At 55.6% G+C, this 26,905-nt stretch overlaps 8 protein-coding genes across 11 annotated transcripts; 5 read left to right on the top strand and 3 right to left on the bottom strand.

Moving 5' to 3' along the window:
- Nucleotides 1–632: 632 nt before the first annotated feature.
- On the top strand, nucleotides 633–2,223 carry JDV02_004331 (uncharacterized protein; the record flags this gene model as incomplete). Its single annotated transcript, XM_047985538.1, has 1 exon — nucleotides 633–2,223. Exon 1 carries the CDS (start codon nucleotides 730–732, stop codon nucleotides 2,221–2,223), a length of 1,494 nt encoding a protein of 497 aa, XP_047841515.1. The 5' UTR covers nucleotides 633–729.
- A 1,082-nt stretch (nucleotides 2,224–3,305) lies between these two features.
- Nucleotides 3,306–7,257, top strand: JDV02_004330 (uncharacterized protein). The gene is made up of 4 exons (XM_047985537.1): nucleotides 3,306–3,478; nucleotides 3,532–4,131; nucleotides 4,191–4,883; nucleotides 5,088–7,257. Exons 3-4 carry the CDS (start codon nucleotides 4,827–4,829, stop codon nucleotides 6,783–6,785), a joined length of 1,755 nt encoding a protein of 584 aa, XP_047841514.1. The 5' UTR covers nucleotides 3,306–3,478; nucleotides 3,532–4,131; nucleotides 4,191–4,826; the 3' UTR covers nucleotides 6,786–7,257.
- Nucleotides 7,258–7,265: 8 nt separating this feature from the next.
- On the bottom strand, nucleotides 7,266–8,684 carry JDV02_004329 (N(4)-(beta-N-acetylglucosaminyl)-L-asparaginase). Its single transcript, XM_047985536.1, has one exon. The coding sequence runs from the start codon at nucleotides 8,463–8,465 to the stop codon at nucleotides 7,335–7,337; it is 1,131 nt and encodes a 376-aa protein (XP_047841513.1). The 5' UTR covers nucleotides 8,466–8,684; the 3' UTR covers nucleotides 7,266–7,334.
- A 123-nt stretch (nucleotides 8,685–8,807) lies between these two features.
- On the top strand, nucleotides 8,808–12,189 carry JDV02_004328 (uncharacterized protein). Its single transcript, XM_047985535.1, has 2 exons — nucleotides 8,808–9,395; nucleotides 9,449–12,189. The coding sequence occupies exons 1-2, from the start codon at nucleotides 8,944–8,946 to the stop codon at nucleotides 12,033–12,035; spliced, it is 3,039 nt and encodes a 1,012-aa protein (XP_047841512.1). The 5' UTR covers nucleotides 8,808–8,943; the 3' UTR covers nucleotides 12,036–12,189.
- Nucleotides 12,190–12,503: 314 nt separating this feature from the next.
- On the top strand, nucleotides 12,504–17,351 carry JDV02_004327 (uncharacterized protein). 2 transcript variants are annotated; one of them, XM_047985533.1, is made up of 7 exons: nucleotides 12,504–13,459; nucleotides 13,527–13,563; nucleotides 13,636–14,038; nucleotides 14,130–14,293; nucleotides 14,361–15,437; nucleotides 15,505–16,805; nucleotides 16,899–17,351. In XM_047985533.1, the coding sequence occupies exons 1-7, from the start codon at nucleotides 12,759–12,761 to the stop codon at nucleotides 17,251–17,253; spliced, it is 4,038 nt and encodes a 1,345-aa protein (XP_047841510.1). In that variant the 5' UTR covers nucleotides 12,504–12,758; the 3' UTR covers nucleotides 17,254–17,351. The 2 variants fall into 2 exon arrangements, with proteins under 2 accessions (XP_047841510.1, XP_047841511.1); XM_047985534.1 differs by having other exon boundaries at nucleotides 15,505–17,351.
- Nucleotides 17,352–17,749: 398 nt separating this feature from the next.
- MAK5 (RNA helicase) lies at nucleotides 17,750–21,323 on the top strand. The gene is made up of 2 exons (XM_047985532.1): nucleotides 17,750–19,402; nucleotides 19,464–21,323. The coding sequence occupies exons 1-2, from the start codon at nucleotides 17,888–17,890 to the stop codon at nucleotides 20,334–20,336; spliced, it is 2,388 nt and encodes a 795-aa protein (XP_047841509.1). The 5' UTR covers nucleotides 17,750–17,887; the 3' UTR covers nucleotides 20,337–21,323.
- Nucleotides 20,060–22,461, bottom strand: JDV02_004325 (uncharacterized protein). 2 transcript variants are annotated; one of them, XM_047985531.1, is made up of 2 exons: nucleotides 21,974–22,461; nucleotides 20,060–21,916 (listed from the first exon to the last, which is right to left on the bottom strand). In XM_047985531.1, exons 1-2 carry the CDS (start codon nucleotides 22,193–22,195, stop codon nucleotides 20,495–20,497), a joined length of 1,644 nt encoding a protein of 547 aa, XP_047841508.1. In that variant the 5' UTR covers nucleotides 22,196–22,461; the 3' UTR covers nucleotides 20,060–20,494. The 2 variants fall into 2 exon arrangements, with proteins under 2 accessions (XP_047841508.1, XP_047841507.1); XM_047985530.1 differs by having other exon boundaries at nucleotides 20,060–22,461.
- A 1,537-nt stretch (nucleotides 22,462–23,998) lies between these two features.
- JDV02_004324 (uncharacterized protein) lies at nucleotides 23,999–26,853 on the bottom strand. 2 transcript variants are annotated; one of them, XM_047985528.1, is made up of 8 exons: nucleotides 26,622–26,853; nucleotides 26,463–26,568; nucleotides 26,290–26,416; nucleotides 26,134–26,239; nucleotides 25,778–26,082; nucleotides 25,357–25,724; nucleotides 24,957–25,303; nucleotides 23,999–24,899 (listed from the first exon to the last, which is right to left on the bottom strand). In XM_047985528.1, exons 1-8 carry the CDS (start codon nucleotides 26,665–26,667, stop codon nucleotides 24,271–24,273), a joined length of 2,034 nt encoding a protein of 677 aa, XP_047841505.1. In that variant the 5' UTR covers nucleotides 26,668–26,853; the 3' UTR covers nucleotides 23,999–24,270. The 2 variants fall into 2 exon arrangements, with proteins under 2 accessions (XP_047841505.1, XP_047841506.1); XM_047985529.1 differs by having other exon boundaries at nucleotides 26,134–26,391.
- Between the last annotated feature and the right edge of the window lie 52 nt (nucleotides 26,854–26,905).

Raw genomic sequence — 26,905 nt, 5'->3', positions numbered from 1 at the left:
CGACGGCAATACGGTAGCTGCCTCCGTGCGACATCCTGCCAGCAACCAAGGCATCCTTCAAGTGCAGATTAGGGGGTGTAGATGCGAGGTCTAGAGTAGGCAAAGTCGACAAAGCATTTGAGAGGGAGTTCACAGCCGTGCTTCGACTACCTAGCATGGCACTCTGCTATGGCTTCCGTCTTGTAAGAGCCGGGCGTTTTTTATATTGATTCTGGTGAGGAGGCACTCTGTTATAGGCCTCGCATCATAACCGCTAAGCGTTTCCTATACCGATTCTCGTGAGGAGAACGAGGCAGGCGGTGGCAAGATGTATTCCCGGCAAGGTGCATGGCGATTTTTGGAGAGTCGGCTTGCGGTCAGAACGTGGGGGGGGCCGAACGCGCGTTGTCGTGAGCGGCTATCTGTGAAATGGAGAAGTGCGATTAGTGGTTTGGAGTATCCTCCGAGTATGTCTGAGGGGTACGAGAACGGAACAAGCTAGCAGTCAGGACGGTCGGCGGGCGACCTTCCTACTTTGTGCCGTGTGCTCATTTTGCATCCCAGCCGTGTTTCTACATAGACGCGGAGAGAGCGGCTAATCCTCAGGGAACCCCGCTTCCTTCGTAGAGGGCTTTCCAGAGGAGCTTACACCTCGGGCCGCCGTCGGTTCCTAAGTGTTTCCTCTCCTTTTCAATTATCTTCAAGTACAAACGTTAGTTCTCGGGTCTACTGGTCGTTCAACATCGAAAAATGACAAAGCATGTTATGCCTGCGACCTCTGTCGCGCAGCCAGTGCCGTCTGACAACTCCGATGCTGCTGGAAGGGATTCGCGCCAACAACGCCAGCAGCTTGCAGCACTGAGATGTCTGGGAATCCCGACTAGCAGTATCTCTCGTCGCAACGACGCTCTAGATGCAGAGGATGTGGCGATGAAGAAGCGCCCTCGCACTACCATCATCACGTCCAACCTCCTCATTGCCGGTGACGGAGAGCCGCTTCCCAACGGCGCGGTTGTTATTGAGGACAAAATCATCGTCTGGGTCGGTGATGAGGCTGAGATACCACAAAAGTACATGCAGGGTCCGCAAAAATCACATCATGTCCCGTACATGATGCCCGGATTGTGGGATGTACACGTTCACTTCTTGGATGGCCCAACGGACCCGGACGAGGCCCCGGCAGCCATTGCTCTGGAATCCCTTTGCGAGCACCCGGCCGGCACGGGTGCGAGACTCACCAAGCAATGCTGGGACGCTATTCAACTCGGGTACACCTCCCTTCGAGATTGTGGCGGGTTTGGCTGTGAAGTCGCCAAGGTGATCAACGACGGGGGCATCGTCGGCCCGAACGTCTATAGCGCGGGCAGTTATCTAAGTCAGACGGCCGGCCACGGCGACATCTTTGCGCTACCTCCCGGCGACGCAATGCTCAATCTCGGGATTCATCATGTTACGGCTGGCTATTGGGGCTCCGGGTTCTGTCTATTGGTGGACGGCGTAGACGAGTGTCGGCGCGCGGTACGCCTCCAGATCAGGAGAGGAGCTAGGTGCATCAAGGTGTTCGCCTCCGGCGGGGTCATGTCCCGCGACGATAGCCCTCTGGACCAGCAATTTTCGCACGACGAGCTCCGCGTTATCGTCGAAGAGGCGAATCGCATGGGGCGCGGCGTGGCGGCCCACGTACACGGCAAGCCAGGCATCATCGCCGCGGCCGAAGCCGGCGTCACGACCGTAGAGCACGCAACATTTGCTGACCGAGAATGCATCGCTCTCTTAAAGGAGAAGGGGATCATGTACGTCGCCACGCGAGCCGTCGTCGCGCGCCTCGTCGAAGGCGGGGGGGAAGGCCTGCCGAGCAAGGTATGGGAAAAAGTGCAGCTCGTCAACACGAACCATCTCGCAGCGTATAAGCTGGCTATCGAGAGCGGGCTGACCATCGCGCTGGGCACGGACGGGCGACCGGGCGACGACAAGGCCAAGGAGCTGCAGCACGCGGTCGAGGCGGGGATGAGCAACCTGGAGGCTATTAGGGCGGCGACGGTTAACGGCCCGCTGACGCTTGGGAATCAGGCGCCCAGGTCTGGTCGGCTCGCGGTGGGCTATGAGGCGGATATCTTGGGGCTGCTGGAGAATCCTGCGGAGGATGTGGGGGTGTTGCAGAGAAGGGAGGTTATTCGCTGGGTGTGGAAGGGTGGGAGATTGTACAAGGGACCGGGGGTTGGGCCATGGGGCGAGGAATCGTGAGCCAAGAGCTTATTTTTGACGAGGGAAGTCGACATCGGTATGAGACGAGTGAAGGACCGACACGCAGTTTGCAGATGGGACAGAATAACTTGGGGTAAAAAGGGTCATGGGATGGGAACAGAGTATCACTATACTGTATACTTACATGTAATCGACTAAACGCTAAAAACAGCTGGTAGGATTAATATGTATACTGTACCAACTCTGCGAACCTGATTTCTGAAGCAAACAAAGTTTTAACTTTATGGCATTTCGAAGACGTACCGTACCGTCGAAGGAGATAGACTCCGGTCTGGTGAGACTGTCGATGCGTAGCCTAGCGAAACACTACGGGCCGGAGGGTGGTACATGTACTTGGATCGGGTCTCGGGTTGGCCTCATGTTGGCAAATGCCCTGAAGAGGACATTTTTGCTGCCGTGGCTGGACTTGACTACATATACGAGCGCCTGTAATTTGCGCTAGGCCTGACACTGGGCCGTTGATAGGAAGCGCCAGGCGTCATGTTGGGCAATAACGGGAGGTCGAGCCTACAACTGTATGGGAGTGCTCGGGGGTCCTGACGCCGATGATTAGGCCCCCGCGACTGTGGATGTGGTTGATGTCGCGCGTGCGGACCACATGGGACAGAACCCAGACGATGCTCAGTGGTAAATTCATTAACAAACAGCTTTAGTATGAACAACTAAGACCTCACCTTGGACATATGATATGCCATAGAATCACTGGTTCTGTGTATCCTGTGCTGCATGGTCTCGATCCCGAGCGTCCTGGTGCGATACCAGCTGAGTGCGGTGTACTGGTGAGGAGGCAGGCAGGTGGTGGCTGGGGCAGCGCCGAGCCTTGAGGTTGGCGCTCAGGTTGTTGGCTACCTAGTACGGGGACAATCACTGGACCCCTAGAGAGCTGTACAAATGTAGCACATGGTTCCACGCCCCGCGTCGTCTGTGTGCCCATCACCCGGCCGGCAGGCTCCGTGTGGAAGGGGGTCCACCAACGAGGCCTCCCCGAGCGGTCGGCAGAGGAGACGGCTGCGTGATGCCACCAGTCCCAAGTTTTACAAAGGACGTCACTGCACCTGATCTCAGGTATTTGGTGCCACGCCCGTGACCCCGTTGCATCTCGGCAAGTCATGTTCCCATTGCGGGCGAGCTCGCCCGTGTGTCTTGACACAGAGAACTCGGCACACACGACGATGGTGGTCGACGTCAGTCGCTCCTTTGATGACATCGATTCGCGGGCTTCAACAGGATAGTGGTGAGACGCTGCTCCCGTATGTCACTTTGATACCCAATGCCAAGAAATCGCAGCAGTGCACGCCCACTGGACCTTCACCTTGATGTTCGTACCTACGAATAGTCAACGGCCACACCCGTCAACGGCGGCCTGGACGACATGAGCTTGGCCACGGCCCAAGGTCAGCTTCGCCACACCCTGTCGATGCCAATCGATGTCGTCGCCCTGCCGGCCCCCCTGGCCTGGTCCCCGCCACCACGTACATATATGTGCATTACTGTATGTACGAAGTACGTACGTACGCCGCAGGGGGCCGAGGGCCCGGACGCATTGGACCACCAAGCGCCATATGCAGCAGCGCCTGACGCGAGCCACCACCACCACCACCACCACCATCCCCTCTCCTCCCTTGTTGGACACGACCGCCGGGACCCAATCGGCCGGCAAGGCCCGGCCGGCGGCGGGCCAAATTGCACCAGTCTTTTGAGGTGAGGCAAAAATGAGCAGGAGTGAGTGGCCCGTGGGGGCTTGGGCGAGAGCGGCCGGCGGCGGCAATGCAGCGACGAGGGGGTGTCGATTCGTGACCCGTGCGTGCGTCCGGAGGTAAATGCGCTGGCAGGTGCGAGGCAGGGAAAAAAAGAGGCCTGCCGGGCGACAGCGGGGATTCTTGATTTGTTAGTAGTACTGCGCCCGCGCAAGGCCAGCCGGCGACTAACGCAAAGTTTTGTTGGAGGCCGCACGATGGATACTTGGCTTGGTGCCCGGGATCGCCAGAGCGCATACCGGCAGTCTTACCCGTTCTTTTTGCCTGTACGAAGTACGTATGAACGTGCACGATTAATACTAGCCTTGAGGTATTATGTATGCTGTTTATTAGCTGGTCTATGGTCTTGAGCCATCAGGTACCTTTTCAGGCGTGCCTACCCAACGACGTCTTTCCGTCTTTCTCTCCTTCATTTGAACTTGAAGCTGTGCGTCACGGCAGCCTCGAGCTTCTCACATCGTCAACGAGGATTCCATCTCGCCAGGGAGAGAGCTGACAATCCAATTCGCCCAAGTTCCAAGTTTGACTCCGTCAGTCTAGCAAGGGCCGCCCCTCCTTCCGGGATATCGTCTATTCTTCACCGACAGTCCCCTCGCCGCCATTGTTCGTTGCCGCAGTGGGGGGCTTCCCCATCTCCGTCTCCGCCTCCAGCCTCCCCCTTCCTCCGCCGCCTCCAGCACCAAGCGTCGCATCCATAACCGCCTCTCTTCTTTCCCCAGTTCACCCTTTCGCATTGTTCATTCACCGTTTCTGCGAGCTCTTTGCCACTGCCGCACAAACCTTTGGAAAGGGCTGGCCCCTGCCTGGTACAGGTCGTCGTTCAAGATGCCGCTCGAGCAGACGATAACGATAGTCAACAACTCGGGCAAGATCATCAGCACTGTAAGTCCGCTGCTGCGCGCTTCCCATATACCCCAAGACGCCCCGCAAATGCGGTGCGACAAGTGGCACCCTTGCTGTAGCTATCTCGTACTCCCGCCCCATCCCCCTAGGTGATTGATTTGATCTTCGAGGTGGGCGGCGGAGGCGCACAGACAAACAGGCAACCGAGCATCATCGCTGACATTGTTGTTCGCTCCTCAAAAGGGAAAGCAGCTGCTGTCCATCTTCAAGGAGGCCAAGGGCGCCTACCAGGACAAGAAAGCCCAGCTGCGCAACGAGCGCTCGTCGATCAAGCGCAGCCACACCTTCGACCCGACCCGCAGCGTGTACCGCGGCCACGACGAACGCGAGTACTACGAGGACGAGGACGGGCACCACGCCTACGACGATTACAACCACAAGTACGACGACCCGCGCGACTATGAGCACAGCCATGGTGACACCGTCGACTACTACGGCCGCCGGCGGTCGCACGACGTGCAAAGCGTGGCGAGCTCGCGCAGGAGCCACCGGTCGTCGCACTCGCGGCGAAGCAGCAGCAGCAGGCACCATGATCATCACCATGGCCATCACCATCACCATCATAGAAGTCGACCGGCTCTGACTGAGAGCAACCTCAAGACTCTGAGCGAGGTCTCCAGCACTGCGCCTAGCAAGGCCCCGCCGCCCATGGCCTACCGTAGCCCTTATGCCGAGACGATGCCCCTCGACATGGCCATGTCCAAGATGGACCTGAACCACGCCGAGGTGCGCAACCGGATCGCCGCGGCCGAGCGCAGAGAGCGCGAGTCCATGATGGTACCGCGCCGGCGCTCCGAGCCCGAGATGACCATGGCCCCCTCCCATGATAGGAATAGTAGCAAGGACATCGACATGCACCTGGCGTACGGCAACATCCCGCCAGACCTGGCTACGCGTGTGGATCTCGACCCGGCGCACCACGACGAGTGGAACGCGCACCAGCTCGTCCACAAGGTCGAGGGACTGCTGGACGAGGCGCACTGCCTGCAGCACTCCGCCACGGCCATCATCAAGCATCTGCAGGAGAAGCCCGACGCCGCCGCCGCGGTGGCGCTGACGCTCGCGGAGTTGTCGAGCGCCGTGGCCAAGATGTCGCCCGCGTTTCTGGGCTTTCTCAAGGGCGGCTCGCCCGCCGTCTTTGCGCTGCTTGCCTCGCCGCAGTTCCTCATCGGGACGGGCATCGCGGCTGGCCTGACGGTAGTCATGTTCGGTGGGTGGAAGATTGTCAAGAAGGTCAAGGAGGCCCAGGCCGCGCGCGAGGCCATCGCCTACGAGGGCGTCCCGCTGGACCGGCCCGCGCCGATGCGCACGCAGAGCGAGTTCAGCGCGGGCATGGACGAGGCGCTCGTGGTGGATGAGGAGCTGAGCACAATCGAGACGTGGAGGCGGGGCATCATGCCGTACGGCGCCGACGATGAGAGCGCCGACGTTGAGCTCATCACCCCAGAGGCGGACCGCGCGCACCGCGAAAAGTACGCCAAGGACGATCTCGACTTTGACCTGAGATCACGGCGAAGCACGCGCACGCACAAGACCAGCCGGACGCATCGGACGTCCTCCCACAGGGATGACAAGGGCATGGACAGTAGGAGCAAAGGGAAGGGCAAGGAAAAGGAACCCGCTGTTCCGGAGCGGAAGAGCAGCAAAGCGGAGAGCGTGACGGGCCGCAGCGAGCGGAGCAGCAGCAGAAAGTTTTCGTCGTCGGCAAAGCCAAAGGAGAGAAAGGCCATCGAGGACGGGCGCAGCAGGCGGGGCGACGACGACGCTGCTGACCTAGATGCCGTGTTTCGCCCCAAAATTCGACAGGACAACATGCTCAAGGCCATTTTCAAGAAGAAGGAAAAGGACGTGGGCAGCCGGAGCGAGCTTGTCTTCGCCTAGGGGGCGTCTACAGTGACTGGCGGCAGAGCCGGCTCCTCGAGCAGTAGCCACAACCGGTATGTTAACGGCAGACAGTTACGAAGGATTCCGGAAACGGGACGGCACGGATGAATGAATGAATCTGGATGAGGGTTTTGCATGGTGGTAGACGGGCTTGGATGATCGCATTGACGGAGACATGGACGTGGCAGTAACATCAGGGGCAACGATCATAGGCGGTTCATGTTGGGCGTTTTCTTTGCTTTCTGCGCGCGCTCATCTGCATTGCCTGGTGGTTAAATGCATGAAGACATTTCGATTACTGGCATCTACCTGCAATAATGAATGACTCGGAGTCTACGAGGTATAGATATATCGTAAGGGAGGAGCATGACCACATTCGCGCATGGTAATCGCTCTCGACGCTGCTGGTTCATGTGTATGTCGCACAGTTACAATTCAATAGAAGGCGCTCGAATGTGTTGAAGAACAATGATACTACACCTTTAATGTAATTCGTGCTCTATTCTGATGCTCTATTTTGAACACTGCCGGTTATACAATGGCGCCCTACAACTCAGCCAAGTCGTCATTCAGCGGCTCAACCGTCACCACCTTTACCTCTGGCATCTCGCCACCTCTATACGCGTACGTAAACGTCCAGCCCGCCGCCGCGCCCGCATGTCTGCCATGCCTGTCCACAACCACGATACCCGCCCGGACGCGCGGGAAGCGGCGCAGCATCCTGCGCACCGCGTCTTCCGCGGCGTCCCCGGGCGCCATGCCGCGGCGCATGCTCTCGACGGCCTGGTAGCACGGCAGGAAGCGCATCATGACGTCCCCGTCGCCCGTCGCGCCGCACCCGCCCACCTCCGAGTCCGCGTAGGATCCGCTCCCCGGGATGGGACCGTCGCCGACACGGCCGGGGACCTTGTGCGCGGCGCCGTTGGTTGTGGTGCCGGCGGCGAGCTGGCCCGACGGGTGCAGCGCGATGAGGGAGAGCGTGTCGTGCGAGCGCCATGACGGTGACGGCGACGAGGGCGTTTCGTCCCCGTCCGCGGCACGGGATTCGAGGAGATGCTGCGACGAGAGCAACGGTGCGTATGGGCCGCACGAGGATGAAGGATCCGGGCGGACTTTGACGCGATAGTTTGGCTGGCATTTTCCCTCCCGCCACTTCCTACACGCCTCCTCCGACTCGGGCGTCGAGAGCGGCCCCTCGGCGAAGCCGTTCTGCACCGCAAACGCCGTCGCCTGGTCCCCGACGAGGAAGGTGTGGCGCGTGTGCTCCATGACCATCCTCGCGACGGCAATGGCGTGCCTGACCCTCCGCAGCGCGGCGACGGCCCCGACGGCAAAGGTGGTGCCGTCCATGATGAGGGCGTCGAGCGTCGTCTCGCACGCCTCGTCGGGGGAGCCGCCGTAGCCGACGGTGCCGTCGCACTGGTTGCGCTCGCACGTCGCGCAGCCGACCTCGACGGCGTCCACGGCCGAGGCATTGGCACCGCTTGCGACGCCGTTCACACCGCCGCGCTGCTGCAGGGTCAGGAAGGCGGCGGACGTGGCGGCCGTAAAGGGCCCGCCCCAGGTGTTGATGACCATGGGCAGGCCAGGCGAGTCGTGGCTAACTGCTGCATTGGAGGAGCGAGCCAGTAGTAGTAGGCTGCAACAACTCAAGAAGAGCAGGGACTTTACGCCCATTTCGTTTCCGCGTGCGACGCACACGCGCGCGCGTTGGCCTGTGAGGTTGGCTGCGGCCGGTTGAGGACCGGCGTGAAGGGACAGTGTAAGTCGGAGTTTGTGCAGCTTTATGCGGAGCGGCGGCCAGAAGGGAGCATCGGCAGCACTTGGAACACCAGTGACGGAAGCTGACTGGCGGGTAGTTAATCCAGTCACCAGTGCAAGTTCTTGGCCTGGTCGGCAAACCTGGGGGAAAAGCTGACTTACTTATTAGTACCGGGGATGCTGGGGTATTTAAGAGACGGCCCCCTCCCTCCGCACCCTTCCCCTTCCCCTGAACCTTCCCCCTTCAACGTCTTTCCTGCCCACACCAGACCGTTGACGGGAGATTCGCAATCGCGCACCGCAGCGTAGACGCACTGGGCTATAGGCTCACTGTCCGGACTGTATATAGATTAGAAGCAAGAGACAAGGAGCTGCAACCATTACATGCTATGAAATGGCTGCAGGGTCCAATTCGTCGTCCGCCGCCGCCGCCGCCGCCGCTACATGCACCACCTGGCTGACGGCCGCGACTGAGCTCTACCGCCTCCTCGCGTCTGCCCACTACGATGAGCCCCACGCGGTGCTTCGCGACGCACCACCTCGTGCTCCTTCTCCAGTCGCCGCCGATATAGACGTCCTCGCTCTGCACCAGCAGATGCTTGGCGCCACGGCGCGCCTCCCACAGGCTGTGCCGAGTGAGCCCGACGACAGCCTTCTCCGTGCGTGCCGCAAGGTCGGAGCAGAGCTATGTCTCAAGCTGGAGAGGCTCAAGGCGAGTTCTTGTGTTGTCGAGGGACGTGTCCGTGGCGCGCAGCTTCGCGACGCATGGTGTGTAGAAGATGTCGACGCGCTGGGAGGCCGACTCGAGCAGCTGGTCGGCCAATGTCCCGACGATGTGCCCTTTAAGTGAGTTGAAGCCCGTTCCGCAAGCTCACCTCACAAGTCTCATGCCTGTCTAGAATCACCATAAGAGACCGCAATGACGCCAAGACGACGGAGAAATCTCTCTCCCGTGACTTGCCACCAGTTTTGCACAAAGACGCCAATGCAGGAGACACTCTGCCAAAGGCCGCCATGGAAAATCCCAAAGAGTCGAGCATCGATACAGGAAACTTGTCTCGTGTGCCGGCTGCCGCTATCGCCGCTACACAGAAGCCTCGTTCCGTCCCGGCCGGCCTGCTCTACGAATTCATCCTCGACGGCCTCGCGTACAAGTCCATGCATGACCGCGAAGAGGAAGTCGTACAGGCTCATCAAAAGACCTTCGAATGGGTCTTTACAAACGGCGCCAACGACTCTAATGGATTGGACAGCGGGCTGTCGACGTGGTTTGCGCAGGACATCCTCGGTCCCATCTACTGGATCACTGGCAAGCCCGGCTCGGGAAAGTCCACCTTTATGCGCTTCCTATTCCACCACGAGCGTACAGCCAAGAGCCTCCAACACTGGGCCGCGGGATCTGATGTGCAGACGGCTGGCTTCTTCTTTTGGACCAGCGGGTCAAGGGAGCAGCGCTCTCAGACCGGCCTCCTCCGATCGCTGCTGCATCAACTCCTCAGCGACAACGTCCATCTCATCCCGAGCACCTTTCCGGTGCTCTGGGATCCGCTACGCAGCATGTCTACCAAAGAACGCATCTTGCTTACGTTGGACTGGTCGGTCAAGGAGCTCATGGAAGCATTTCACCTGTTACTGGATGCTGCACTACCTACGAAGAAGATTTGCCTCTTCATCGACGGCCTGGACGAGTTCGACGGCGATCACCAGACCATCATCAACTTCTTCAGAGATCTTGGTCGCGACAAGCACGCAGGGTCTATTAAGATGTGCCTCTCCTCGCGACCGTGGTCCGTTTTTGAAACCGCCTTTGGACACTCGGTCCCGCACCTGCGGCTACAGGACCTCACCTACGACGATATGCATCGGTACACCAGAGACAGGCTGCGCGAGAGTGTTGCTATCCAAACCATCTTTGGAAGTGATGGCAACTGCGAGCAGATATTTGTCAAGGAGGCGGTTGACCGAGCAGATGGCGTGTTTCTCTGGGTGCGGCTTGCGGCCAACGAAATGGTACGCCGATTCACGTCCGCTCATAGCTCATCAGACCTGTACGACATGCTTCGTCAGTTGCCCTCGGAGCTTGATGATTTATTCGCAAAGTTTCTATTCGAAGACCAGAGCGTGGCGGAACTTTCCCAGACAGCTGTCATTTTTGATCTGATGTGTGCTCGAGAACTGGTCGCCGACTTTGTCCGCAACGACTCGGCGAACTCGCTCACAGTCTGGGAGCTTGCATTTGCTTTGGAAGAAGAAGATGACGAACTTGTTGTTACCCTACCCATTGAAGAGGCATCCGATCGAGTGGTTCGCGATAGATGCAGTAGCACTGTTCGTGCCATAACCAGGCGATTCGCGAATCTCCTGGATTTGCACTCGCCGGGTAGGCAGGGAAACCCACGTGTCTCACGCGCTCAAGGCCCTGAGCAGCAGCTCATGCGAGATATGCGAGGGTTCCCTTGGCGACGCGTGACATACATACACCGTACGGTTCGCGACTGGCTCATAGATGGTGATGGCGTGAGCACCCGGCTCGCCTCCTACCTGCCCCCTGGGTTCGACGCCCATCTCCGGCACCTTCGATCGTACGTCCTCCGGCTGAAGCATCCGCTTGAAGAAATCGAGATCCACCGCAGGCTGGACGACTGGTGGCCTGATATTGCCCTCGCCATGACGCACGCGAGGTACATTACCGAGGATCCGAGACGGCTGCAACGCGTTTTCGTCAACCAACTCAACGCCACGCAGTCCGAGCTGTGGCTGCGGAAGCCGCAGGATCCGTACGACCACTGGGCGCGCAACGCCTTTGGTTCATATGAAGTGCGCATGAAGGCGCCCCCGATATGGCAGCCGTTCCTGTGCCTCGCCACAAAGTTTGGGCTCACCGAGTACATCGCCCAAGAGCTCGAGGCGCGCCGTGAAGTAGTCGCATATCAGGGCCCTCAAGAATCAGATTCAGGTCATACCGACTTGGACCTCGAATGCGCAGATGCGACGCCGATCTTTAGCCACGCGACGGAATTCCTCTGTTCGCGCAACAAGACTATCTTTCCGCTATCTGACCCAGCGCTCGTCCGTGTCCTCCTCCGTAACGAGACTGGAAGCGACAGCGTGATGAACCCGGGGGTGAACCATCCTTACACCGACTTCATGACACGTGCGCCGACAACGCCGTGGCTCGCGCTGCTGAGGCACTTGAGAGACGCTCGCCGTAGAGGCTGGATCGAGCGGTACGACACGGATACGAGCGGCGTGGAGCGCTGGGCGGACATTGTGAGGTTGTTCATCGAAGTCGGCGGCGCGGATCCTACCGCGGTGGTCGTCAAGGACAGCTGGGATCCGGAGATTTCAGCATTGGGTGTGCTGGAGCTCCTGGATGAGACGTACGGGGCAGTTGAGATCAGAGACCTGCGACAACTGCTGGCTGGGAAGCTTGATGTGCTGCAGGCGAAGTCGCAAAAGTATGTGTTGCGCCCGCGAAAGGAATAGTTGAGGGTTGAATAAGATCTTCTTGTCGTTTACAGTATACTTGTTCCTGCTATTTACATGTGCTACTTCGTACGCACGTACGCGCCTTTGCCATTCATTCACCAGGATGGGACGAAAGATCGCAGCTGTCCTGGCTCTATCGTTACAAGTCGAGCTTGATGATGAGCTAACAAATTGTGGCAATGGTATGGGCACCAGTCGTCAGTTCAAGGATTCTCACCCGTGCATTGGCTGCATGTGGCTTTTGGCCCCCATTGTTTGCCTCACGGGCTGCCTCAACACCAGCGCAGCCCTCGGCTATGCGGCTTATGCCCGGTGCACAGCCGCATCAGATCAACATGGAAGCACTCAGCCAAGTCAGCCTACTGAATTGTGATGGCGCCGGTTCATCAGCATGCCCCACGCGCTCGGCCGAACCTGTCTGGCGGCAGCCCACATCGTCATGCATTTATATACAACGGCTAAACACATCAAGTGTGGGCTGCAGTAGATCCTGGTAAGCAAGTGTAACTCTTTGCGTCAGTCGCTGCACTTGTCTCGGACGTCATCGCAGCTAGGTCGTCGTTTCACGTTTCCTCGCATTCATTGTTCTCTCCAATTTGCTTCGGAGTCATCTGCAGAACACTTCTCTACATTCGAGGGTGTTGAAATAGATGCAAAACTCCACGTGCCGCTCGATCGAGGTCAGTCATCTGGGCCCCATTGTTCGACCAGCGAAGCGGCATGAGCGATCGCGGCCCGACGAGGAGAGCGGTCCGCATCGACGTTCCTTCAGATCATGAAGAAGGCTCTAGCAGCTCAGATTGGCAGTCGAGCAATGCGGCGATTCCGAGCACAGGTGCAGGCCGTCGCCCCGAGCAGGGCTTTGACTCTGGAACAAGCTCCGACTCAGACAGCTCTGACGACTACGATGAGGTAGCGGATCGTCTTTCCGACGAAGACTTTGATCCGTCAACAGCCACGGACGAAGAGTACAGCAATGTCTCGCGACGAGCCCCGAGATTCGCGCCACACCGTGTCATGAGGCCGCCCCGCGCACCCTCACCACCCAGAGGACCGCGACATGGGATCGAACCAGAAGGATTCATACATCGCCGTCCCCATCAACACCACGCAGTTGTGCCGCTACCGCATAATCGAGTGTACGAACAGCCCTTTCGCGTGGAAGACCCGTCGAGCAGCTTAGCCGCCGTGGTGTCCTTGCGGGGTATAAGCACGCGGCCGCGCATGCCGGGGACGCATCAACTCGCAGCTCAATCATGGGAGGTGACCAAGGGCACGCTGCCGACGGGCGCCAAGACGGACTGCCTCACTGTTCGGGAAGTCAGCCACTACGCGGACGAGGCGGGTGACAGTCTCATTACTCTGATATGCTATGACGCAGCTTCATCGACGAAGAAGGAGTCGGTTCAGACGCGATGGATGTAGGCAGAATCCTGTCCCTGTTCATCAACAGCTGAAAGCGATCAACGGTCTAAACCAAGACTATAGGCATCTGTATCAGGATCCGAATCTGGCAGATTTTGAGGTAAGTGGCGAGACACATGGAGGTCAGTACAAGGTGACGACATGAGTGCATGTGTGCTGACGGTCGTTCCAGGATATTATAGATGCCTGCCCTCACGCAGACCAGGCGTTAAAAACTGTTGCTCTCGCTCTCCTTCGCGATCGCCGTCACTCCGCAAACACCGAGCGCTTTCAAGGGGAGTCTGGCAGCCGCGACTTCATCACCCGTTATGATTATAGAGACCATAGAGGAACATGGAGCACGGAATCGGTCATATTCATGAGCGTCCCGTTCTTCACCACGAAGACGAGGGCTTGGCTCGTCCAAAACGACATGACACCGACTTCCGCAACGCCGGTCCGATATCATCTGCATACAGACCATGAATTTGCCGCCGCCGATGCTCAGATGGCGTCGGGGGGTTCATTCACCACTGGCAGTGGCACGGATTCAGAAGTTTGCGTTGCATATCTCTGGTGCCTATTGCTCGGACCAGGTGAGTTTCCCACACCAGACCGTATCCATATCTCAACAGGTCCCTACACGTTCCTTCAAGTCTGGCTGGCTATTGACACAACGTATGCTAGATATCATCATAACATGCGGCGACATTGAGTTTAAAGATCTCCTTGTTTCTAGTATAACCGTCGAAATGAAGTCAGACGCCAACAGGCGGCCCTGTGTCATAAGAATCACCGATTCCGATTCACGGTACTTTCATCTTGTGATCGATCCGCCTCTATCTTACTTTGTAGGAAACACAATGAACTAATGATTCTCGGTATCTGACGCTAATATTCAATGACTGTGTTGAACAGGAGTTTATGGAGTCCGTAGTCAACAAGGTCCGTGTCTTCTCCGATGGGACACGAGTGGCAAACTTCAAGCTTCTCACCGAAGACCTTGATGAGCTTACACCTGAGATCTGGCTGGGCTTCATGCAACGCGACGACCTCGATTCTCTCAGTCTCATCCTTCGACGGACTGGACGTGTCGCGTATACTTCCATGTCAGAATCGGAAGGATTCAGTGACGAGTCCAGCTCCCTGCAACACCTCAGAAACCACAGTCCAGGGGCCAGCGCCACAGGCGTCGTCATTAATGATTTGGGAGCCCTATCGCGGGCACGATCACGGGTGTTCCAGGCTACGATTGAGAGCGATGATTCCGAATCCGAAACAACACGGTCCATGCCCGAAACAACATCGAGGAAGAGCGATGGCAAGTCGGCCACTTCTGGAGCCGAATCCACATCGAATCCGCTGCCACAAAGCGTCAAGCCGCGCCGGACAGCGAACCAGAGGGTGAGAAAAGTCGGGTTCGCCGACGAAACGATTTTACCGTCTCAAAGCACATCTACGGGAAGCACCGCTTATGCGAACGGGGACTGCGACGCGGCCGTCCCGGTGACCATTCATCCCTTTTTCACGTGGAATGTCATGCACAAGCGGGGGAGTGACGGCAACTTGCCGCCGCACATCCAGATCTGCCGACTGCTGAGTCGCGTCGACAAGGCCATGGCGAGGAAGCGCCCGACTGCCCATCGGTACGTCTACCAGCGGGGGTATGAATGCGACCCGTCAGGGCTTGGACACCGGCACCCGTGTCTGACAGGCACGTCCAAAGGGACGAGCGCTACATCACTCATTCCGGAGGCTGAGAAGGCAAACATGCCTGTAGATGGCATCTCGAGGTGGCCCACGCTCGAGCAAGTCTTTGATGCGGAGTCCCGAGGTGTTCAGGACCCCCTACTTTGGGAAAACGTGGTTGAGCAGTATTGTCGCCCGCTCGTCACTATATCTCTAGAAATCGGCGAAAGATTCGTGCCTGCCGACCTGGAGGTCGTGCATAGGTGCTGGAAGAAGCTCTGGGGTGCGTTAGACAGAATCCTTCGGGTAAGCCGTCCTGTTCCTATGAGGTTGCTCTTCCATACAAACACTTACTTACGGCGAAACCATCAAGTGCGTCGAGATGCACTACAAGCAGCCGCACGGCCGTGGCACATATCGCGCCAGCGAGCGCTTGTACGCTGCCTCGCCCTACTTCGGCTCCGGAGAAGAGGCCTTCGAGGGCGTCGACCAATGCCAGGCATGTAAAGAAGGGACCGAATACCAGAGTGTCGGGCAAGCGCTAGACCATCTCCACGAGAGGCATGCACAGTGTCAGGGCTGCAGCAAGCCAACCCGCGTGTTCGATGACCCCTGCACTGTCTGGATAGAAGGAAACATGGAGATCCATGACCGCAAGGTGCAAAAGTCCCTCAGCCGGGCTTTGAGAAAACTCAGCGTCTTCATCCTGTATCTGGAGGATATCCGGAGGTGCATCTCCGAACTTCACCGTTCGGTCCAACACATTGACGCTCCTGGGGGCCGCAAGGCGGGTAAGAAGAAACTGCCGCTGCTACCGAGCACACTAGTCCGAGGTTTCGAGGAGCTCCTCCTCTCCTACATCACGCTCGCACACATTCTGTCTCGCGCGACTACTGGTGGCGAGACGGAACAAGCGCCACCTACACAGAAAGTGCCGCGTATGAGGGGCATGAAGACGGGTGACTTCTCGGTGGGCCAGTCCCGACATGGAGATAGTCGAAGCTCGCGGACGTATGGAAGCTCCCATGTTCCATCAAGCTACGCCACACATGGCTCCGGCCACAGCACAAACTTTGAGGTCCCTCAGATCCACCGCCAGAGCATGGTCCAGGCGAAGCTCCGATTCAAGCACGCACGGCGTGACCTCATACTCCTCAGCACCACAACTAGTCAGGCCGGCAGCGTCAGCCTGACGGCCGTGGGCGCCGAGTATATACTCGGTGTCGTCCTAGCGGGTCTGAACACGCACATGGACGGGAAGAAGGAGCATCTTCTCGGTATGTATAATCGCCAATTGGTGAGAGTCGCCAACCAAGCAGCCAGACGGCCGCAGCGCCGGCATTTCATGGAGCTCCATGCGCTGGAGACCAACTTGCTGGCCGTGAGGAGAGTCTTTCGGCTGCATCACAACATGCTGATCAATTACGAGCGCATACTGGACCCTCACTCTTACAGAGTCACGACAAAAGCCAGGCAAGCGCTGTTCGAGGTGGAGGCCAAACTCCTCGGCGATGAAGCCAAACGCCTCACCGCTCGACTTGATTTCGGCGATGGCCTCTTCAATCGGCTTGCCTTCTTCCAGCAGCGCATCAAGCAGCAAATCGAAGTCTTGGAGGAGGGCCACGGCAAGGCCATCCGGGTCTTTACCTTTGTCACTGCCTTTTTCCTCCCTCTGTAAGTCCACCGACGTCAAGCTAGATGGCTCGTTAGGAAAAAGAGGTCGCTTTTCGATATGTGCAGTGCTAATCTACCATCTCTGTCCGACAGCTCGTTTGTGACCAGCTTCTTGGGCATGAACACGACCGACATTCGGGACACCAACCTTGACCAGAGCATCTTCTGGAAGGTTGCTATCCCGACAACCATCTTGATCTTGACGCTGGCATTCCTTTATGGCTATAAGTGGGACAGCATCCACGATTCTCTGGCCGAGACGTGGGAGGCGACGCAGCAGAAGTGGGCACATAGGCAAGCGAGGCGTCGCACGGAGGACGAAGGCGGCGGGGGGCATAGGGGCTTCAGATTGTCGAAATGGTCGTTTCCCGCTTCGGGACGAGGGCAAAAACAGCAAAGGGGCGTCCAAGCGAAGGACGCGTTTGGGCTGAATGGCCTTTCCGTGTAGGTCAAAAATAGAGTGAGCACTGTAGTGAGGCCGCCCTGAAGGACCAGGACCGCCGGCAGTTTGCTGTGCATACCCCCCACCCCCCACGTGACCTACACAGACATGGGCCCGGTCGAGAGCGCCAGCCATTGACGCGCCACGGCAAGGACCTGGGAAGCACTGAGAATTTGGAGTAGTCAAGTCAGGTGAAAGAACGCATCAATCGAATATTGTCACTCCCCCGACGCGGGTCGACATTCCAATCATGAGAAAGATTCGACCCCAGGCACCGTCGTAATACTTCGTACTGTTGTCGTAGGTACGTCTATAGCACGAAAAGTACCAAGTACTGGATGAAGCACAGCAGGTTTGCCTGTAACTGAACTTGAGACGCTCCAGAAATGGCAGCGGTAAAAGATGCGCGCCCAGCCGCTAGTGTCGGTGGGTCAGCGTTCAATGCCGGTACGGCGTCTTGAACCCCGAAAAATTTCAGGTGGTATTCGCTGCACCAGAAATAATTCCAACCCACCTCTCAAACAGGCCTCGACCTCTGCCTGCCGCCTGCAGCTTCCCAGACGTCTTGCCGGAGAAGCCGCCTACGCGGACGCCGACGCGGCCCTACGAAGCCTCCTCAATTTCTACATATTTACTCCAAATGGGGCCTCCGTCCAGCAAGAAGCGCAAGCTCCCCGCCGCACCCGGTCCTGAGCCGAAGCGAAGCAAGACGAAGAAGCCCGTCGCCGCGGCGAGCAAGAAGGCCAAGTCCGACCCCAAAAAGCCGTCGGGACGCATCGTCGACGTTGCTTCGTTGGCGTGGCAGACGGTCGGCGAGGAGGACTTTGGTGGTCTCCAGGTGATCACAGGCGTCAACGTCGTCAAGTATGCGCAGGGCGTGCAGTTTGTCGTGAGCGACGACGCCGAGCAGAAGCAGAAGCAAAGAAACCCCGCGGACGAGAGCGAAAGCAACAACAATGTCTCGGAGGAAGAGCCTTTTGAAGGGTTTGGCGACGACCCTGTGGCGGGCCAACATATCGATACCGGCGAAGCTGGCCATCCTCCGGACGACGCTGAGGGCGCGCAACGCGGTCCAGCGACTCAAGGCAAGACTGCGAAGAACAAGAGCCGGCAAGACGACAAGCAGCACCAGCAGCTGGAGGCCAAAACAACGAAGAAGAAAGCAAACTCGCACCCGACCGAAGATGCCCTACTACAAAAGTCCGCTGCGCACAAAGCCAGGGGCGGCAACAGCCAGAATGCGTTTGAGGCGCTCAACGGCGCCGAAGAAGACGGCGACGGAGGCGTCGACGTGGCGGCCTGGGTGGCTCTGAACCTGTCGCCGCGCATTCTCTCGGCCATCGCAAAGCTAGGCTTCACCAAGCCCACCATAATACAAAAACGTGCGATTCCGCAGATCGTCGCTGGAGTGGACGTCATCGGCAAGGCGCAGACGGGATCCGGAAAGACCTTGGCGTTTGGCATTCCTATTGTGGAGAAGTGGCTCGAAAAGTACGATGGTAACGAGGAGGAGGGCAGCGCGCAGAAAAAGACGAAGGGGCCCATGGCCGTGGTGCTGAGTCCGACTAGAGAGCTTGCCAAACAGCTCGGCGACCATCTCAAGGCTCTATGTGACGGTCTCCCGTCGGCGCCGTACATCTGTGTTGTTACTGGTGGTCTTAGCATCCAGAAGCAGCAGCGCCAGCTAGAAAAGGCCGATATCGTCATTGGTACGCCGGGTCGACTGTGGGAGGTCATGGACGGAGACATCAAGCTCCAGGACGCCCTCACGCGCATTGACTTTCTCGTCGTAGACGAGGCTGATCGTCTGTTCAAGGCTGGTCAGTTCAAGGAGGCGGAAAACATCATTGGTGCCTTGGATAGGCGGGATCCCGAGGCTGGCGGCTCTGATCATGACTCGGAGCAGGACGAGGACGGCGAACAGTCGCACAGGCAGACGCTCGTGTTCTCGGCTACGTTCGACAAGGACCTGCAGACTAAGCTGGCGGGCAAGGGCAAGAAGGCGTTCGCGTCGGGCAACGACGAGGAGAAGATGGCGTATCTGATGAAGTGCCTCAAATTTCGCGGCGAGCCCAAGTTCATCGACGTAAATCCCGTGAGCCAGATGGCTGAGGGTCTCAAGGAGGGCCTAATTGAATGCGGCGCTATGGAGAAGGTAAGCCTCCCCCCCTTAAACTCAACCGCAGTGAGCCAGGCATATGACTGACGCGCCGCAGGATCTCTTCCTCTACACCGTCCTGCTCCTCAATCCCGGCCGGCGCACTCTTGTCTTCACAAACTCCATCTCTGCCGTCCGCCGCCTCACCCCCCTCCTCCAGCACCTTCAGTTACCCCTCGTCCTCCCGCTGCACTCCCAGATGGCCCAAAAGGCTCGTCTCCGCTCCCTCGAACGCTTTGCCGCCCAGCGCAACGCCGTCCTCGTCGCCACCGATGTCGCCGCCCGCGGTCTCGATATCCACGAAGTCGATCAGGTCGTTCACTATCACGTGCCCCGTGCTGCAGACACATACATCCACCGCTCCGGCCGCACCGCCCGTGGCGACCGCTCCGGCGTCAGCGTCATCCTCTGCTCCCCCGACGAGGTCATCCCCACGCGCCGCCTCGCCGCCAAGGTCCACGCCGAACGCTCTTCCAGCAAGGCAAAGCAGCACCTTATCCAGATGCTCCCCGTGGACCGCAAAATCGCCACCCGCCTCAAGCCCCGCGTCGACCTCGCTAAGCGCATTGCCGACGCCGTTCTCGCCAAGGAAAAGGGTCACAGTGAGGACCAGTGGCTCCGTAACGCCGCCGACGAGCTCGGCGTTGAGTACGACTCGGACGATTTCGAGGGGCAGCAAAACGCCCTCGGGCGCGGTGGCCGAGGCGGTGGCCGCAGACGCAAGGAGAAGGAGGCGCGCGCGCTGAGCAAGGCTGAGATGGGCGCGCTCAAGGCTCAGCTCAGGGAGGAGCTATCACGCCGGGTGAACCTGGGCGTGAGCGAGAGGTACATTACCGGCGGGCGGGTGGACGTGGCGGCGCTCTTGCGCGAAAGAGATACCATGACGGGCGGCATTTTCTTGGGCGGCGATAACTTGGGCCTGGGTCTGTAAAACGAGCATGAAAGCAGCATCGAAGCATTGCTCTGCAGCATTTGAAAAGACGCAGTTTACAAAGCATTCATGCGCCATGATACATATTGTACAGAGCATACAAACCGCCAGCGCCCATGTCCTTTCCGTTCACTTCCACCAAGCCATGCCGCCCGGCCTCAAGCCGTTTCGCACGAACGTCGCCTGCGCACTCGTATCTGCGCCTTGAGCGGGGGCAGGGCCTGCGATCCAACCCACTGGGGCTTGGGCCGTTCGCTCAGCATTTCGACGTCGTACTTGAGTAGTAGGTGCGCCATGACGAGCTTGAGCTCGTGCGCAACGAAGAATCTGCCCGGGCAGGCATGCCTGCCTAGTCCAAACGCAAAGTGCTGGTCGCTTGTCGTCACCATGCCGAGCCCCATGACCTTCCTACCCTCGTCGACGGCGGCCCTGCGCTCCTCCTCGGGCTTCTTCTCCCACGCCTCCCTGATGCGGGAGAAGCGTAGCGGGTCGTACGTCCGCGCGTGTGGGTATATATCCTCATCATGGTGCGTGCCTTCGAGGTTGACCGTGACGAAGATGCCCTTGGGCAGGGTCCAGTCGAAGCCCGGGTGGCGAATGCCGTCCGGGGAAATGACGACGCGCTCGACGAGCGTGGCATGGAAGTTGCTCAGCCGCTGGGATTCACGGATGGAGGAGTCGACGCGAACGAGAGAGAGGAGTGCGGACTTTGTCCATGGCCCGCCGACGGGTGGTTTGTGCGATTGCAGTTCGTTGCGGAGAACTTCGAGGATTCGGTCCTCTGGGGCGGTTGTGAGGAGATCAAGCAACCAGGAGTGGCCCGTAAGCACAGTTGTGTGTATTGACGCGAACTCGAGTGGCAGGAGGTGCTTCGAAATGACGGTCGGGTCGAGTTCTTCCATCCTTTGCTCGGATAGAGCAAGACGGATGTACCAGCTGATGAAGTCGTCTGGCGGCACCCAATTTTTAAGCTCTGCTGCTCCTTCAGCTTGCCGCTGCATATCTTGGAGTCGCTGCTGTATCGTCGGCAAAAGTCGTCTGTGCGCCCGCCACCAGTGCATCCAATTTGGCAGAGTCAAAAGGCGGCCAAAGATGGGATGCAGTGCCTTTGGGAACATGCGAAGCAGGATGCAGCTGCGAACGACGTCGTCAGCGTAGCTAATCATACTATTCAGAAATAGATCATCCCGGCAAGCCTCGCGGCCGGCAAGCATCCTGTTCGTTACTCGCGGGACGATATCTAGCCACATGTCCCACAAATTGATAGTTGTCCACTCGTCCGTGACCTCGCGGAGAGCAAAGTCCACGGCAAAGCCGACTTCATCGTCAATTTCGGGCACCAACGTCGCAAGGTTGCGGGACAGGTGTTTATAGATGACGCGGGTCCCAAACGATTCGTGGGCCACTCTGGGGTCGAGAAAGTTGTATTTGCCGTACAATATGCCCTCGTGTGCTTCGTCGGCCGATAGGGCTGTATCTGGCTGCTCCATAAACCAGGATACCAGAGAGCGCGGCAGCACAACGTCGGATGCGCGTGATATCGACGCGGGCACCACAAAGGGGAGCCCTTCTTTGCCATACTGTCAACGGTGCTTATGATCAGTGACTGAACCACCTTGACGAGAAAGACATGTCACCTTCAGATACCCATCAGTGATCCATGATCGGTATCTTGTAAAGTATGCTACGCTATTGCGCAGATTCTCCCACAATGACTGACCATGGCCAAACGCCGGGATAGTCTTCGGATGTTGCGGCAGCGCTGCGTAATCCAGCACGAACCCGATCACGACAAACAACAACGAATAGCCAAAGACTCGCTCCAGAGTCACAACATCCAGCATGCCTGGAAGCGCCATAGTCACCTAATATCCGACCATGAGGTCAGGTCGTCAAGTTATCAGCTGGGTTGACCAAGAACGGCGGCTTGTGCGATGTCGTTACGGCGTCGTCGGTGGCTTGACCAGCAGGACCACTCAGTGAGCTATGCACGGCAACCCAGCTGGCACTGTGATAAAGATGTCGTTTGGTGGGGCCGTGGAATACTAGAAGCAAGAGTTTCTCGACCATGAATCAGATTAGAAACGAATGAGCCAGGGCAGCCTCGCTTCTTGGCCCTGATCTACGACCCTGATTTAAATTGAGTTAGGATAGTGCAAAAGTATATTACTATATAAAATAGGTAGGGTTTTCCTCTCGTACCGTCTATACGTCCTAAGGGCCCCTATCTAGCCTAATTTAAGGAGCCTACTTATTGCTTTAAGCTTAATTAAGTATTATAAGACTAAAGATATATATTTTTTATATATTATAGCTTTTATTATTACCGTTATTATTATCCTTATTATTATTATTACTATAATGCCTCGCTAATAGACTATATTAACTAAAGCCTAAGATACCCTTACCGATATAAAGAAAAAGGTTAATTAATAAATTAAAGGCTAAGAATTATATTTTCTTAAGATAATTATTAAAGCTTATTATAAAGGTTAATTAAATAATTAAAAGATATAATTTATAAAGGCTATATTTAAAGGCTATATTTTATATCTAAAAGAATAGTTCTTAACTTATTTATAAGATATAAAGATACTTAAATTTAAATATCGCTATATATATAACTTTTAATATACCTTTTAAGATACCTATAATTTATTAGCTATTTAATATAACCTTAAGATTAAAAAGATTATAATAAATAAGGTTAATAATAACGATTTTCGAAAAAAGGTCGATTTAGCTTTATATATTAAGATTATAAAGGGCTTATTAATTAATAACTTTATTACCTTTAAGACTTAAAAAGAGGTATTCTTAAATAATTAATATACTAACGAGTATATTATTAAGGTAAGAAATAATATAGATTTTAAATAGCTTATTAAGACTAAATATAAAAGTATTAATAATAGTAATATTAATAATATTAGCGATAGTAAAAAATATTAATAATATTATATTTATTATTAAAGATTAAGATAATAATAATCCCTTTTATAAAAAGATATTTATTATTAAAGGTATTTATAAGACCTTAAATAATTAATAAAATAATTTTAAAATATTAATAAAATAATAATAATTATTAATATTATTAATAAATAATAAAAAGAAAGAAAAGAAAATATTAAATACCTTAACTTATTAAGCTTTTATATTAAAGAAAGTAAGGCTTATTTATAAGTATATAATTAATAATAATATTATTATAATATTAAATAGCTTTATTTCTTTTTTAAGCTAACTTTATTAATATATTATTTTAATATATTTATTAAATATAAATAACCTTTAAGTAATTATTAAGGATTACCTTAAGGTCTTTATTAAATTAAGGTATAATATAATAATTTAAATTATTATAGGCTTTAAAGTAGATATTTTAAATATAATTATTTAAAACTCTATATTAAGACTATTACCGTTCCCTTCGTCTAGCCTAATTTTCTTTTGCCGGAAAAGGATAAGAGGCATTTTTTAATTTATTTACGTCCTTAAAAACCTACTTTTGCCGGCTCTATTATACTAATAGAGGCTTGCCGAGCAGGGCCTAAGCCCTCTAACGAAATAGGATGGCGGTTGTCTATACTAAGGGGCTAGACGGAAAGAACTTACCGAATCTTCTTCACTCTTCCTTTTATTATGTATAGGTGTCTTACTTCGGCCGGTGCATTAAATCCGGCCGTCGTCTGCCCGACCCGGCATACTAATATGGGCTGCAGTAAACCCTCATGAGGCCCAAACACTCGAAAGTCGAGTTGTTAGCTAGACAATCCATACCCTCATTCATGCGGTGCATAATAGCGACGGGAAATGAGCCATGGAGGGTTGCGCACGTTGCGCACAGACAGGTACAGCGTGTCTCTACCCACTATAAAGCCCTGGAAGGGGTATTTGACGCCGCCACCATCGCACCCTCGTCTCCTGGATGCTAGAGTTCCTCATCCTCGAGGGTGTGATTACCATCTGTTGAAAGCAGCGCGATTGTTCTCCAGTTTCCTCCATCGGCATTCTCGAGCATTTGTTCGTGTGCTTCACGCCGAATGAGCGAGTGGCTAGCGGATATGACAGATGCCCAAGAGGCCTGTGTCCACTGAGAGTCTAGAGTCTCGTCGACATCATTGCCCTCAACCTCATCCTCGTGCTTGCGTTTGTGCGATACCAGCTGCGGTTGGGAAATCGAGGCGTGAGAGCCTTGTGAGCATTGTACGCCGTTGCTCTGGCGAGATATGGCGTCCTCGAACTGTTCTTCGGGGCTGCAGGGCTGATTGGCTCTGAAGCATTGTGAATCGTGCAACAAGCTGACCATTCGATCTGGCACCGAGCATTCGTGCTGTGTCGATTGAAGAACGGGGCTAGATATGGCCTCAACAAACGGTCTGTCAGGGACTGACGATGATCCTGAGCGTGGCTGGGTGTCATCATGGCCCAGCTCTTGAGTCTCGTGTGGCTCTGACTCCCTCAACGCAGCATCGTCACGCGTCCAAAGCGCCATCTGATTGTCATGCTCGAAGTTGCTTTCAGAGCATAACTTACCGAACAAGGACGCAATTGATATCCCTGTAAGGAGCAAGTCAGTGGTCGAGTGGTCACATGTGCAATATGAAGGTCGTGTACCGTCGGCAATCCATTCTTTTCGGTCTACCGTGCAAGGCCACACGTCTTTCGGTCCAAATTCCCCGACCAAATGGCACAGTTCTGGGTATGACGAGTGCCTAGAGTACGGAAAATAGATCGTCTTCGATTGTTCATCCAATATTGGGGGTTTGGAGACATTCCGAGGCGAGGGTTGCCCCGACAGTCGAGTGAGAGCTCGAACGACAGACTCTAGGCTTGCGGGCTCGCCATGGCTTGTGGGGATATTGAGCTTGAGAGACATGTCACTCTTGGTCGTGGAGATGTTTTTCCAGGCCTCCATGACGACGTCCCGTTCCCCTGCGGGGAGTGCCTCGGACCCCGCGATCCTGACCAATATTAGTCACATCCAACACGAATGCCGCCACAAGGGTCATCTTACAATTCAATGAGACGACCAAGATCCTCTTGAGATAACAGGTTCAATTCCACCTCACGCTTCAAATCGTCTCCACCGCCCCCGACCCCAGCTTCGACGAGGTCGCTGCCGTCCGGCAGATGGGCAACCACTGGGCGGATACTGACGACTGCCGGATCCCTAGCAGAAGGACACATGTTGCCCCGTTCGCAACTATGCAGACGAACTTTGTTGTCGGCGGTGAGGCAACCTGGGACAGCCGTGTTGCCACACATGTGCCCCACCAGAGACGCTGCTGAGGCAGTGAAATGAACGTCGACGGAGGACTGCTTATCGGAGAGACGGGATCTAAGGGAGCTATACACGCGCATTTTGTAGTCGTCGACGTGTATCTGATCAATTAGCATGGTTTCTCCTGGGCACAGCCGGTGTATCCGTGACGCACCGGAGATTTGAGGGCTTTCGACAGAGCAAGCCAGACATCCTCGTAGCCGTATGTCCAAGCTTGGAAGTGGAAGACCGTACCTGCCGGGTATTTCGCAACCTTTCGCAATAGTTCTGAAATCCCTTCTGACTTTGATTGGAATGGTAAATTCGAGGTGAACGATGTGTCGAGGTAAATCTTGTCTAAAGTTTTGAGGCCAGAGGCGTATTCGAGAATGAGGGGATTCCTCACGAGGGAATTGACGAACCACGGTTCGCATCGCACGTCGCCGGTGTATAGAATAGCCTTCCCATCCCCTTCAATTACTATGGACAGTTAGGCACGCAAGTTTGACAGTATGGTGTCTCGTTACCCACGAAACATGACAGATCCTGGGCAGTGGTTCGCATCGAAGAGAGTGGCCCGTATGCGGTGCCCATGCTGCAGCTCGATGACGGTGGACGTTTCTAAAGGCAACGGTTTCTTGACGACAAGTCAGCAATATAGGGGCACTCGGTGTTGATAGTACATACCAGAACCTTGCTGAGATGTCTGTAGGTCTGCTGTCGGGTTTCAAGGATGCCTTTAACGTAGTTGATCCGGCAGGGATACCTCTCGAGACGAAGTAGAATCTCCTTCGTACCCGCCGAGCAATACACACTCAGTCTGTTAGCTGATTTCTCATTATCTAATGTGAATCACTTACAAGGGCGACCGAAGGCTCTCCAGGCCGGCAAGGTGGTCACTATGGACGTGGCTCAGGAAGCAGGCCAGTGGAGGCGGTGCGCTCGCGTGGTTGCGGAAGTAATCGACTGAACCAGTCAGTATTTATGGAGGCTGGACCTTACTTTAAAAGTGTACTGACTTCGTATGTCTGGAAATTCGGTGACGCGGCCGTCAAATGTCGACATGGTGATTATCGCCGGTTCCCGACTCGGCGATGAAGCACTCGGTGCTGCGATCGTGCGAAGCTTGGGCGAAGTAACGACTTTGCATCAGGAAGAAGAGGCCGTGATCCCCTTTTAGTTGAAATCATCACAGGAAGCCTTCCTCCCGCAAAAGAGCCGTTCCCTTGGGTCTGAGCTGTTCTTGTGCAGTGGAAACGAAGTGTGGTGCATCGAATCTCGCCGTGAACTTTGCGGGACACCA

The sequence above is a fragment of the Purpureocillium takamizusanense genome, chromosome 3 (genome assembly GCF_022605165.1).
Source record: "Purpureocillium takamizusanense chromosome 3, complete sequence".
Lineage (NCBI taxonomy): Eukaryota > Fungi > Ascomycota > Sordariomycetes > Hypocreales > Ophiocordycipitaceae > Purpureocillium > Purpureocillium takamizusanense.
The sequence above is the reverse complement of the archived record's forward strand: the minus strand, read 5'-3'. Positions and strand labels throughout refer to the sequence as shown.